At 41.0% G+C, this 14,449-nt stretch overlaps 1 protein-coding gene across 7 annotated transcripts in view; it reads right to left on the bottom strand.

Annotated features, from left to right (window-relative positions):
• CELF2 (CUGBP Elav-like family member 2) overlaps positions 1 to 14,449 on the bottom strand; it is a 326,855-nt gene continuing 312,406 nt past the window's right edge. For 5 of the 7 annotated variants that reach the window (XM_085299428.1, XM_085299447.1, XM_085299465.1 and 2 more), the window contains exons 11-14: positions 10,632 to 10,811; positions 8,083 to 8,226; positions 3,423 to 3,594; positions 1 to 2,011 (exon numbers count right to left, since the gene is read on the bottom strand). In XM_085299428.1, the coding sequence (XP_085155554.1) occupies positions 3,467 to 3,594; positions 8,083 to 8,226; positions 10,632 to 10,811 (452 nt within the window). In that variant the 3' untranslated portion in view covers positions 1 to 2,011; positions 3,423 to 3,466. Of the gene's footprint in view, positions 2,012 to 3,422; positions 3,595 to 8,082; positions 8,227 to 10,631; positions 10,830 to 14,449 lie in introns of all 7 variants that reach the window. The other 2 variants (XM_085299437.1, XM_085299422.1) reach the window with 1 other exon arrangement.

The raw sequence follows: 14,449 nt of genomic DNA on the forward strand, positions 1-14,449 counted from the left end.
TCAAATGGTGGTTTCACCTCTCCCGCCTGGGAGCAGCTCACGGAATAGATAATTAAAGAATTGTTTTCTTTTTCTTTCCTTTTATTAATACTGAATAGCATATTCCAGCAGCATATTAAAAGCTCTTTTTTTTTAAGAAAAGACAAAATCCCCAAAATCTAAAAAGGAAAACCACAAGTTAATTACTGTTTTAAATAATTTTAGTTATAGATACAGAAGAAATTTAGACAGCAGTAAAATATTTTTTTTTTGTCCTTCGGATCTGCCCTGTGCATTGTTCTGATTTCAACCATGTATTAAATAAACCACAAAAAACTAAGTATATATATATTTATATATATAGATATATATATAAAAATAAACAGCAAAATGGTGAATGTATAAAAGGTATTAACACTCAAGACAGCTCTGGGTGGAAAGGGTTAAAAGTTCAAAACTTTCTCACCTTAGAGGTTTCCATACAATATGAAGAAAATACATTGTGAGGTTTGCTTTCACAGCATTGATGTGTGCAGAGTGGTTAAAAAAGTGAAACATGGGCACTTGTACAATGTTTTACAAAAAACATCAAAGAGAAATAACAAACAATAACAATTTCAGGCAACAAGACCACAGGATAGCAAGTTAACAAACTTTTTAACCTCTTTTTTTCTTTAAATATTAGGGATTTATACAAAACACATAATAAAATACCCATGTTATCAAATTACTTCACACAAGAAACACACTGAAGCTCTAGGAAGAAAGTACCTTTGGAATTTGGCACTATAGTTTCACTGATTTTTTTTCTTTTTCTTTAAAAGAAAAACCGATCACATTTTGCTGAACACAAACACATCTAAATTGTTCACAATAAAAAAATGACATCAATGCGTCACAAGCCAACACAAACTTATTCTGGAATAGTTTTTAATTTCTCACATGAAATTCTTTTTTTTTTTTTTAAGCAAACAACTTTTTTTGTGGTTTTTTTTTTGAATCTCGTTTTTGTTCTTGTTGTTCAAGTAAACCAATTTTAAGCTCGTCCTTTATAAACATAGAACACTTAAGACCATAAGACTCATGATGAAACCACAACTTAATTCACAGAAGCACCAACGTAACACATTTTACAGTAACCCTTCTTCTGTACATTGAAACAGTATAAAATATAGGTAATTTCATGTGCATTAAACCATGGATTGTCTAACTGTGAGTCAGTTCAGCAAAAGGTGACACAAGTAGGTAGCATTTGCCCTAAAACAGGGTAAATATTTTCTTATACTAATCTACAAAAAGTGGTTCTATATATATACTTTAATGAGAAAGTGAGCCACCTAAAATGGCCTTATCAAAAAACTTTACACTGCCTGAAAAATGTAAAAACTATTACAGACCTCTAGAGACTTAAAATCAGACAGTTTTTATTTCTCAAACTGTTTTGGAAGTAGTCTGTTAGAAACCAACATTCTGTGCCTCTGGACACATATTGCTATTGTCACCAGTGACCAGGCAGAATGCCAATCCCTGTATAATACTTTCAAGTCTGTTTTTTTTATTTTTTTTTTTACRAAATRAAAARAAAATCAAACAAAAACCAAACCAAAAAAAAAAAMCAAACAAAAAAAACCCAAAGGAAAGAGAGAGAATAAAGGAAAAAAAATTAAAAAAAGGAAAGAAAGAATACAACATTTTGCCACAGGTTATATATATATATATATTTTTTAAAATCCTATCATTAATTTATCTAAGAAGAGATTTTCAGTCTTGCATGAATGCAGCAATGGTTGGGTTTTTTTTGTTTTGTTTTGTTTTTCACATTGACTTCCCAGATTTCATAGCTAGATGAGGTCACATGCAAATTTCAAAAAGTCAGACTAGCTCAAAGGTAGGAGAACCAAAGATGATGTGAGGTCAGAAAGACATCAGAAACAATGACGGGACGATGAAACTGTTTTTTTTTTTTTTTTTTTTTTTTGAGACGCCACAGGGACATGCTAGGCAAACGATGGGCTAACAGGCATGGAGATGTCTAGGGAAAAAACAAGGGAGAGGAAAAAAAGTTACACAGAATCTATGCAGCACAAACGAAAAACAAACAGAAAAAAAATCACTTTTATGGGTGCGGGAGAAAACGAATGCAAATCTTTTTTTTCCTTTTTTTTTTTTTAATCAGTAGAGTCTAGGAGCCATTCACATAATTTGCATTAACTCACAATATTTGTCAACACGAGCACGATGGAGTCCCAAGAGGATCCGTCTGCAAAGGAGCAGAGAGAACGGATTCCTCTTTGGGGGGAAAAGAGAGGAAAGAACCAGTTTCTACAAATGCAACATAAAGGTACGGGGTGGGAGGGGGGGGGAAGGAAGGGGAAAAAAATAATAAAAATAAAGATCAGACAACCGAACTTTAAAACTAGGTGATGGAAACTACGAACAAAATAACCACGACAAATACAAACAGGAGGATAAAAGCGTGAACTGTAAAGGGTGGAGGGTTCAACAGTGAAAAAGCGCCCATTCTTGGCACGATTACTCTAGAGACTACTTCAAAGGATCTAGCTAGCAGAGAGCTGCTCTTTAGGTATCCAATAAGTTAACAATAGGCAATAAATAACTTCCATTATTTCTGAGGCAGTAAAAATTTTGTATAAAAATAGAAATGCTTTTTACAAATAAAATTTACAGGCCTGTGGCTTTCTTTTTTTATTATTATTATTAAATTTATCTCTCAAGAAACATCAAGTATTGTCACTCATTTTATTTTATTTTTTTTATTTTAAACCCTGTAGCTTTAGAAACAGATCTCTAAATCTTTTTTACATTAATCCTTTCCAGAAAAAAAAAAGCTCAAGAACTTTAAAAAAAAAAGTGAAATATAAAGACGACCAGTGTAAAATCAGACTAATATATAACAACACGTCGATTTGAACCGGAAGAAAAAAAAAAAAACAAACCTTCTCAAAAACAAGTTGATGTAGTGGAAAGACTTGTTTCAATTTTTGTTGCAAAATAAGTGCTTTAACTGGCATGAGGCCATTTTGTTTAACCTATAAACTGCTGGTGCCACCCTGGTAAAATAGGATCCATCCATAAAAAACAACTGTTATTATGTGCTAATGGCACCAGGGTTCACAGAGTTAAATTGCACATTTTTGTGTGCGTGCGTGCGTGGGTGTGCGCGCGTGCGTGTGTGCTGCTTTGAATTTCAAGATGTTCATTTTTTTTTCTTTGCTGTTAAAAAGGAGATAAATTATGCTGCAAAACAAAACACAGTAACACAACTCAGTAATCACTTGGCAAAGAAACGGGAGCCAAGTCTAATAAGGACAAGTGGGGAAATGGAAGTGGTAACTGTAAAAATAACTGTCTCTTGGTGAAGTTGGCTCTATGCTCTTTCTTAACCCCCCCCTGCAGAGGACAGGTTTGCTCATGGGACTTACCCTAAGAAAGCTAAAATAAGAGCAGTAAGCATCTGGGGTTAAGATCAGTAAGGTTTGCTGTCATTTTTGGAGCGTTTCAGCTGAACCTTCAAGCGTTTCATGCCAATCTGAAAGCCGTTCATAGCCTGGATGGCAGCTTGTGCAGAGACGGGATTGTCATAGCTAACAAAACCTGCGAGACACAGAACGGAGGCGGGAGAGAAAGCGAACCACAGGTTAGAGCAAATTGCAGAAGGCTTCTTGTTTGGGTTTTATTATTATTAGCTATTCGACCCATTTACCTCATTTGCAATTATTTCTCTGACTGTAACTCCTACTCCTTTCCTCTCCCGTTCTCCTTCCTTCCCYTTTACCTTTATGCAATACTCCTTTCCTAGCCGGGATGCAGGTGGCCAGCTTTGGTGCAATGCAGTTTCCCACCCTGTTATTTATCTACCTACCTTTGGTGCKGAAGACACTTATTACAGTAACACTTATCACCATAACATTTACATACCTCCCAGCCTATTAGGAAGTACTATTAGGCCAGTCTGCAGATGGGAAGCTGAAACAGAAAGCCTGGTTAAAGACACAAAACCCCAATTTGGATGCCTACGGGCATTTTGCACCTCCCAACGCAAGTTCACGTGTGCTGGTCCTGTGCGGCATGAAGCACCAGTCTCCTCGGGCCTAGCCTAGGACAGTTGCAATATTAGTATTTTGTAATTCTCCAGCTCCTTCCAGTTCAAGATCTCAAGGTGCATTAAATGTTAATTAATTCAGCATCCTGCTCCCCAAAGGGGGTGTGCAAGCATCAAAATTAAGCAACACCATAAAGACAATGGCAGGGCTTGATGAGAGCTCCAGATTTTCTGCTCCTCAGCCCTGAGCATCGACTAGGGGGATAACGCTTGCTCGGGTAATGCAGAAAGGCTGGCCYGGCTCATCTTTCTTTTCCCCTGGAGACTAAAAATGCTCTGTTCATAATGGACTCAAACCTCCCTGATTCTGGAAGCTTAAAATTCATTTTTATATCTGGGCCTCCCGTTCGTAATTGTAAAGCTCTCCTAACTGCTGCTCTGCCTCTGCTCTGGCTAATTACTACTCTATTCCAGCCCGTTATTATGCATCTGCTTTGAAATGCTCCCCGGTCTTTCCACTTGAATTTGCTTTAACACATACCCCTTCACTCTATTAAAGCACGGATCCCACACACTTGGTTTTCAGCACTGACACAGATGCTTCTCAACTCCTTCTATTAACTTCTACTAACTTTCTTCATTTGTGCTTCGTGTCTGCATTCTTTTCTGATTCCTAACCTCTTTTTACTATCATTTTTACTATCATTTTTACCTGTTCTTTTACGGCTTTTCCTTATCTCTCACTGCTGCCCTCTTCCATCTTCAGTGTCAAATAATACGCTTYCCCCATTGTAAAGAAAAAAAACATATCAAGTCATTTGGTCCTCTGGCTGCCCTCCTTCCTTCACAGACCTCTTGTTCACCTTACATCAGCTTCACCAAACTATCTACCTAAGAGTTTTCTCTGACAGTTCAGCCTAACTTCTGCTCTTTCCACTCAAAAACACCTCTCACTCAAACCTCCACACACTTTCTCCCAGCCAAACCAACGTATTCTCTCTACGTTCTTCTGTGGTTGAATATCCATAGCTTCCTTAAGGTATAAGCAGTGTTCCTTCACACTTTCCTTGCTTTTGGCAACTCCTCACTTTCTTCCTTTGATCATTTCCTCCTAATACTATATCCATATCCTGAAGAGCTTCATCGCGCTCCTCCTTTCTCCTCCTCTACTTTCTTCTAGGAGATCTTGCACTTTCACATGGCCTTAATCACTGCAGGAGTGCAACACTGCACTCCTGTGTCTACCTCCATCAACATACAGATGTCAGCCTTGTTTGCTGGGATTTTCTCCAGGATAGAAAATAAGTCTACCATGAGCTGGAAGGCAGCATTTTCCAGGCAGGTACTCTACAGTCAAGGTCTAGCAACTGCTAACTACCTTCACAACTGAGATTTTTTTCCTGTATAGCCTTCCTGACCTTCACGTTGTTAAGTTCATTCAAAATGGTCTTCTGTTATGAACTTACCATCACCTCTTTTTATCTTCACTCATTTCTCAGTTAGGTACTTGATCTAAACTAGTCATTTGGGTRGCACCTGTAAGTCAATGAAAGGAAGTGGGCACATTCAGAGGCGGCTTTTCCATCTACTACTCACCTCAGCAATTTAGATACTTCCACTAAAGACAGAGGAATAATTAGCCTAGGTTACGCTTACCTCCCAGAGGGCAGAGATAAGCCACCTCATTCTATGTCCCTGCATTAGTTTCCTTGACTCAGCCACAAATTCAAATGCATGCTCACACTACGCTGCCTCAGTGGCCTTTCTTACCTAGTTGTTATTCCCATTCTCAGTTTGTCTGCCCACACAGAAAGCTGTATGTTAGCCTGTTACACTTGCATTTTGCCCCTTATTGAGAACCTTCATTTATAAAACTTAAGGAGGAATCTTGCATTCTCTCCTTTATTTATCTTACCCTTTTCTGATTGCATCCATTCATCATTTCTTGCCTGAAGTGTTAGCTACAGGTTACATGTGGAAGGGATGAAGTTTCTTATCAGTTTTCAAAGAACTTATGATGGTATGCTGTCATGAYGAGCCTGATCTTTGTTTTAAATCTCTAGGTGCCTCTATAACCAGGATAAATCTTTTTAATCGTTCGAGTAACCATTTTTCTATGGAGCAGACAGCATGTATGCATTAATGTCATTGGGTTCCCCCTCCCCTGCCTTTTATGCTCTCTCACTTCTGTTATTCCAGGGTTTATGAAAGGCAAGAGAGAAGCTTAAAGAGCGAATTCCATTGACTGCTAAGTCAACCAGAGCTCAAGAGAGCTCCTGAAAGGGTAYTGCTAGGGGTAAAAGGGCTGAACTGTACACATCCTCATGGGGCCAACACAAATATGGGGCCAAAACAACAAATAGACTGTTCTTGCTACTAAAGTAGAGAAGATGCATACATAGATATAGTATGTTAAACTAGCAGGATTCATTCTGGCTTTGCATGTGATTAGCAGTATCACACAGGTGGTCACCTACTCAATCAGAAAATCTCAACTTCCTCTGCCACTGCAGTACTTTTTGCTTTTAAAGCTGAACTCTCTCACTGTTGGCAGAATATCTGGGGAGGAAGAATGAAAAATTTAAATGTTAGTGAAACCTGAATAATGCCAAAAGAGCAGAGGACTCCATCCATCCCTTCCCTGCCACGTTCCTCCGAGTAAAACTCAATGCCTCATTCTAAGTTAGATAATTGTGTCCCATAAATCAAGACAAATAGATAGGTTGGTAATTAAAGAGTACAAGGAAACCCACCAAAAGCAAGTGTGGGAAGTGAGCTGATGAATCGAGCCCCCTGCCCAAACTCATCTACGTTCTTTCAGGAATAATCAAAACACAGCAGCTGTGATGACCATAGCTTGATTTGACTTTTCATCAAGATTCCTGGGGACCTCAACAGTCATTTCCTCACTCCAGCATACAGATTCAACTGGTTGCAGATCAATGGGGATCCCATTCCAGTTTCACTTTTCAACTTTGCTGCAGCCCTTGGGAGTGTTTTAACCCTTTGCAGAAACATATGGGACTGTATTAGTCTAGAGATGAACAATTTTTGTAAAGCCTCAACAACACATGGAATTCTTCAAAAAGGGTCTGGAAGAACATACAAAAACAACGTAGTGCCTTTTCTCTAAACCTAGTTAACTTGCCAAAAGAACCAAGAGTTTGCCTTTGAGTGAAATATATGAATGATTATTGGGCCCTGCCTGTCTAGATAAATTCAAACCATTTCAAAAYAGGTTAAAGCACAATAGTTCTTCTGAATGGTCTTCGTGTAGACAAGCCCTTAGACGGATAAGTTTTAATGAAATGTTTCAAAAAAAGTAATGATATGCAAGCTAATCGCTGTTATTCAGAAGACATCATCCCATCTAACCAACCCCAGAACTTGTTTCATGCTAACTTATCATATCTCATCCTTTACCATCTCATTTCCCRGCAGCTCCAAGCATCCTCTGGGAAACATGGCACTGAGTGTGCGAGGCTGCCTTCATCCCTGCCCTAGGTGCTGCCTTTCATGATTCACTGGACACTCCTGCAACTGCTGTAGCTACACAGGTAGACATCAACTGCCTAAGAAGTGTTGCAAACTACATGTACACCCCATTCGAACACTAATTGCACAATCTTGTACTTAATTCAGAAGAGAGAAATTCCTGTAATGTAGAAGTAATGGGTTAAACATAAAGCATTTTAAAGTGACTCAGCTGTACAATGGAGAATAATTAGGTACCCATAATAAGGCAGCTTAATAGTATACTAAATGACATTCCCCCACATAGGGTGTAATTAGTTTCATGTACTTGACACATTCATGCGAGATGTCAGACTAGAAGATTATTATTGTTCTTTCATATCCGGTTTTTAGTTAGAACTAGTTTGCCTGTGCATCTTTCCATTCATTTGAGGATTATGAGTCCATTACATTGGGAATGAGATTCCAGAATGACATTTCTCACATTGTCATTAGTTTCCCTGCCCGGCCCCTTCTCAGTGCAATGCATGTGGTTTTTACTATTTGATTTATTAAATTTGACATACCAAAGCACTTGCTCAGATTGGTCTGTTTGTCAATGAAGACTTTAGCAGAGATAACATTTCCAAAAGGCATGAACATCTGCAGAATGTCCTGGTCTCCAAACTCCTGGGGGAGGTGGTAAATAAAGAGGTTTGCCCCTTCTGGACCTTTAGGAAAACAAAGTACGAAAACAGCTATTACAATTTAATCTATTTTTCCCATAATACTTACTGAAGGCGATGGTCAGAAAGCATTCCACTTCCTGACTTTGAAGGAATAAAAGCAAGTACGTGGATCATCAAAAGAACACAGCCGAAATGTAGCTCTTAAGAGCATCCTATCTCAAAAAGTGTTTACTTGCTAYGTCTACTACAAAAGAAGTTAAACTGCAGCCTCTCTCTTCAATTTGCACAAGCGTCTTTTGGTTTAATTAGGGTTAGAAAGCAGGTACACAATGTATTACCCTCGCATAACACCCAACAAACTGCCTTACACATCCTCAAGGGTTTGTGGGTTTAATTACAGCTGCAGGAACGTACGGAAATGCAACGTGCTGGGGCCACATTTGAGTATCAGAGATTGAAATTGGAGGGGCAGGATGCTGGCTGTGATGGGAGGGAAAGGGTAAGACAGAACAAGGCTTTCCAGCTGGAAGTCAGGGGAGTCAGAGAAAGATACTCAAATTGGTTGCCATTCATTTCRGAATGCCCATTTTTCATAAAAGAAAGATTTTCCCTCTCTCTACCTCCTGGAAGATATTTTGTAAAATAACAATAAAAAAAAAGGTCAAAAAAAGCAGCTGGGTTGAAATGAAAGTGGCTTTAGCCAAATTTTGCAGGGAAAGATGCACGCCAAAGCATCTCGCTTTGTTTTGAGTATCTTTCCTGAGGAAAGCGTTCTGCTACRGACACACATGGCCCTTCCACTCCAGGACCGGGAGCAGAAGAGGGACGCAAAGGGGTCAAACGTTTCTGGTGCAAACAGATCAGGAGTAACCCATGGAAGTATTGCCTTGCCTAATGCATCGCAAGGCCCACGTGTGCCTCGCGCATCCTTGGTTTTCTACGGAGGGAGAGCAAAGCACGCGCCAGATTTAAAGGATACCTTCTGCAAGAGATTGCAAAATTGCTGCCTGGAAATTAAATGAATTTTCATCTTCTTGTAAATAAACTATCCTTTCCAGAAGATGTTGCTTAAAATGGTAAGCAAAACCTATTAAACAACAGTTTGCAGTATATGCGTGAGCCAGTTCAMTGTGCTTCAGTATTAAATATTTCTGTACTTCTTTTCACTAGTTATCCTTGCACACCCTGGAGTCTACACCAGAAATCATATGTTAAGAGACAAAACTTGGTTGTCAGCATTTAATGAAGAAATTTATTCACTTTAACGTTACCTAAAGAAACAAGATACAACAAAAAAAAAGACTATTCTAAAAGAGTTGCTGCCATTCACAATACTAAAAAAATTAAATCTACACTTAATATGAATGCTTATAAACAGAAAAAAATTAAACAGAAAAGAAACCAAACTCTCCTCTGCTACATGTCTTACAACGACACYCAAAAACAATTTATTTTTGGTGTCAAATAGTCTCTCATTATTGAGCAAAGTGAGTGAAATAAAGACAAAAGCAGAGCACCAAAATAAGGAGAAAAAATTTTCACTAAAAAATCCTTTCAGTTTAAAYAGTCCAAGCTGTTAGCAGTAAATCAGGTGAAGAATTTAGAGAAAATTTACATTTTAACTCCAGTGTACTTATTTATGTAACAGCTAGCTGGGGGAATGCCAACTTTGTCTTCCTAGGAAACATCACATCCCAGCACAGCACAAGATATTACTTTAAAAGAGGATGAAAATATTTCTCTTGAGGATATTATACTAGGTTTCTTTCCAAAGCTTATCCCTGGCAAGAGCAGCAATGACAACACAGATGCAATCTTAGAAACCCTGCAATATTCTCTGGTCCTCCTAGAGTCAGCCGGAAGATGAGAAAGCCATGAAAGCAGAAGCAAAAACCCCACAAATGCTGGGGAAACGGGCAGGGAGGCAGAAAGAGAGAGAAGGGGCGACCTCCTTTCCCTCAACATTTTGCCGTAAGCATTCATTTAGTCTTTGCGGGAACTTCCTTGGGTTTGTTTTGCTCCGCTGGTACAGGCAGAGGAGCGAGATCTTGCCATTAACTCACAACCTTGAACCTAATCAGAAGTTAACTCTGTAATAGCGGATGGCAGAAATAGGAAAGCAAGCGTGCAAGAAGGTCGCCCGCCATGCACGTCCTACAAAAGGTTGAGTTTTGCTCCCGGCGCCTTTTAACAAGCGGCAGCCGCTTTTAGATGGGGCAGTAAAATACGCCGTGAGGGCAAAAAAAAGTGAATTAAAAGGGGTTAAAGCAGGAAAGCAGAGAAGGTAGTAATCGAAGATGAGGCCAAGCGTGGTCCTTCACTAAGGACCGTCTGCTCCACGAAGACGGAAACCCAAGACGCCGCTTCCACTTGGCCGAACACCGCGTGCCGTCCGCCGGGGCCACGGGGCGGCCACCAGCCCGACGCTTGGCCCGCGGGACGCTTACCTTCCTTCTGGCTGCCGGCYGCGCTCTGCTGCTGTAGCAAGCTCTGGCTGTACAAGGTGGGCAGCGCGGCGGCCGCGTACTGCTGGATTCCTGAGTAGGCCTGGGTGAGCGCGTCCATGGTGCCGGCGGTGCCGTTCGTCAAGCCGGTGGCGCCGAGTCCGCCGTTGAGGGCCGCCATACCTGAGAGCATTTGAGCAACTTTACAAAAAACCCAACAATAGAGAGAAGAAATTGCACTTGTTCATTAGTGCTCTCCGAAAGTCGCCGCTTCCACGCGACGCCGCCGACGGCCACGCATGCAGGCGAGCGCTTCGCCGAAGGGCACCGAGACACGGCTTTGGCTCGCGCGCGCAACGGCTCGACAAGCCCATTCGCATGCAGCCTGCTCCTGGCAAGTCCCACAGCTCCCTGCTCTCCAAAATCCTCTTCGCCCACCTTCGTCAGCACCYGGGCTCCTGCCTACGTGCTGCTGAGGGCACTCAAAACCAGGAGAGCGGACGCCCCTTGACCCGCACCCCTGCAAGCAGGGCCATGGGAAAGAGCAGACCCCAGGAAAAAATGCGCACGGGGCATTTTGGCATTTCTTTAGAAACAGGGCATCACCACAGCCTATGCAACCTGATAAATAATGGATTATTTTAACTGGGATGGCTGCCAAAGAGGGAATTTCAGCTGTGCATCAAATGGCACCCCTCACCCATGTAAGTGGTGTGGCCTGCAAAGGACACTTTCCAACGGTTGACAAACTCCTGGGCTACAGCCTCGCTCTGTTGCTTTGATTCCTTAGCGTGGCTCCTAAGCAAGCCACATATTAAAGTGAAAAAGGTTAACATGTATTTTCTCAGAAACTCCAAAAAAGGTCGATTTTCTGTGGACAGCCCCTTCGGCAGTGGAAGGGCACCTGACTTCAGAGACCACCCTATCACCTGCACCTCTGACTAGTGGCACAGCAGCGATCGCTGCTCAGCAGCTCTGAGTATTAGGCCAATTTTTCTGCATGACTAGCCACCCCATGCTCCCTTATTTGTGGTTGAACAGATCACTAACAGGGCTTCATCAGGCCCCTTAAGCTACTCTAAATCAGTCACCAGGCATCCAGGACAACCAGTGACCATTTCTTAGGTACTAGCTATGAAGTGTTGTCTCTGTGGTGGCAAAATGATGGGTAAAGAGGGGGCTGGCATATTAAGGAGCCAAAGGCTATCAATATTAAAAAGAAAGAGAAGGATTAATTTCAGAGCAATAATGACGAGTGATATGCAAAGCGGAGGAAGGTGAGGAAATGCAGCAGAGGACACTTTATCTTGAATTAACAATGAGCTCTATTAGACCGGGAAACAGTCTTCCTCAAGCAAACCTTATCACACAAGTAATTTGGAGACAGAAAGTATACCGCAGGGAATTATCCTGCATTGACACAGGAGGATAAAGATGCTGACCTACTGGTTTTCTTCCATCTCTTATGTAGATTCGAAAAGCGTATTCCTATGAGCTGCCGATAATCAGGACAATTGCTCAAGTGGCACCTTTCTGGTTCCACCCAAGTCTTTGCCAATTAAGAGGACTGTACTGCATAAATTATACCTTTTGATATTATTATAATTTGTGTGACTAAGCACTTGACRGAGATGTGATATTCTTAGCCTTTGCTTAATAAAATGTCTTGCACTTTGAAGATTTTGCCTTCCCTTCCACCTCACTTCCCAACATTGCTGTTTCCCGACAGGAGATAGTGCCTACCACTGCCTTGAACATGAACCTCCATCAGAGCACAAGAGAGCAGTATGCATGGCATAATGTTTCCAGATTTAAAACAAAACTTGAGAAACCAATTACCAGCCTGCAAGCATCTCATGTCTAAAAGGCAGGGCATTTTGAAAATGAAGATTCAAGCCAATAGCAGTGATAACGCAGAGATTCGATCCTGAGTCCTACCTTAACCCACTCTAACGCATTGAGGTTTGAGCCACTGCTTGCATGGACGTGCACACAACGCTGGTTAAAGCAAAGGCGCTAGGTAAAACGTATGTGCCTCTCCCTTTAGTATCTTGTTTAAGCAACTTGCTAAGAGAGGAAGCATTAGGATAASATGTTATCTTTTGTGAGTCATCGGCCTATCAGATAAACGTGTTTTGTGTTGCTGTGGGTGCTTTAGCCCCGACCCGCCAAATGATTTCAGCTCTGCAAAGAGACAGCCCGGGCTGGCCGCTCTGGGCTGGCCGCTCTGTGTCCGCAAGGGCGCTGCCACCGTGCACACGTGGCACCTCTCCCTCCYCAGCAAAGCTCTGCAGAAAGGCCCCGGCATTTGCTTTATTTGGCCTTTTTGTATTTTTTACGAAATCTTCAAAGGCCGGCTGCACTTACACCTCCCTGCCGTCTCCGTGTTATCTCTACCAGCGCKTCGCAGCTTTATTGAACTCTGAGGTCCCTTCCTCACTTCTAGGGAATAACTAKTCTATCTGAGGCTCTCATCTGTTGCCTTCTAACTTTTTGGAGTTTTTCTGTATAATACAGAAGTGACAATGCTTAGTAACTGCAAACGTCTCTCAAAGTGCTTTCCAAGCACTTTCAAATCTGTCACAAACACTTTTATCTCCATTTTACAGGTGCAAACATGGGAGAAAAAATGCTAACTGGCTACCTGGGGGTCGCGCACAAATATTTTGCCATAGCTGTCCAATACCCTGAATCCATGGTCTTCTCTCTTAATTGCAAAGAACTTCCTCCTTCCTCTTTATTTATTTTTCCTCATTATTTTTATTTCTTTTGGTTAGCTACATTATTTAAATTTATTTCCCCAAAGGGGATAGACTAATGTTCTATCATTTAAGGTTTTAGATTCTTCAAGCAAAGCTGAGGGAAGACTGGGCCATCACAAAACTGTGAATCCCCGAAGGTATGCACAACTGTTGCCTAATCCTTGGAGACAGCTAAACTTACCATCCTCCACTTTCTCTAAGGCCTCCAGGCATCTAAAGTTATGCTTCTTTCTACAACTAAAAGCACATCACTAAATTCCAACTTTGCTGTACAGTTACTTCAGCAACCTTCACGACAAATAACGCTCTTATTGGAGTGCTTGTGAATGCAGCGTACAGTGAAACAGCAGACTTTGCGTACGAGATTCGCCAAATGCAAGCTCCTAGAGCGGTCTGAGTGTAAACAGCTGGATCAGAAATAGTCACAAGGCCTATGCTTAGTGGCCAGTGCATCACTAAACTAGATAGGTGAAGCTTCTTGTTATAATTTGGACAATGTTCAGCTATCAGTAGCATTACAACTGCCTGAAGTTGATAATCAGTGTCACCCTTTCAAGAGAAAACAGGTGCCACAACCTGGCATATGAGGAAGCAGTTTCCCCACTTCAGACCTCTCTCACATACGTGTGTATATATATATATATATATATGCTTATATATAGCCAGACATATCCACGTACATTTTATGTATCTTACATAAAAACAGATACTCTAGGCATATATACTCTCTGTGTCCACAAAAACCATCTACAAACAAGATTTGGGACCAAAAACCTTTGTTGGTACAAGTCTATGGAAATCACTATGGCCTAAAACAAGCCAGAATTTGGCACTAGGTTGTGAATGTATCACTAATATTTCAAATGCACATGCAGATAAGTTTGCACATGTCACCTGAAAATACTTGAGAAAATCTGTAATCTTTGCTTGTAACCTAGCAAGAAGTGCTAAAAGGAGAGTAACAGAAGGATTCCTACAGCAAGTGGAGAGCTCATGGGTGACTTATTCTTGGTCAGTCTCGATGGAGGGGATGTTATCTGGGAGTGCTCCAAGGTGCTT

Source organism: Rhea americana, unplaced genomic scaffold, assembly GCF_003343005.1.
Source record: "Rhea americana isolate MKP2758 unplaced genomic scaffold, rheAme1 scaffold_1, whole genome shotgun sequence".
Classification (NCBI taxonomy): Eukaryota; Metazoa; Chordata; class Aves; order Rheiformes; family Rheidae; genus Rhea; species Rhea americana.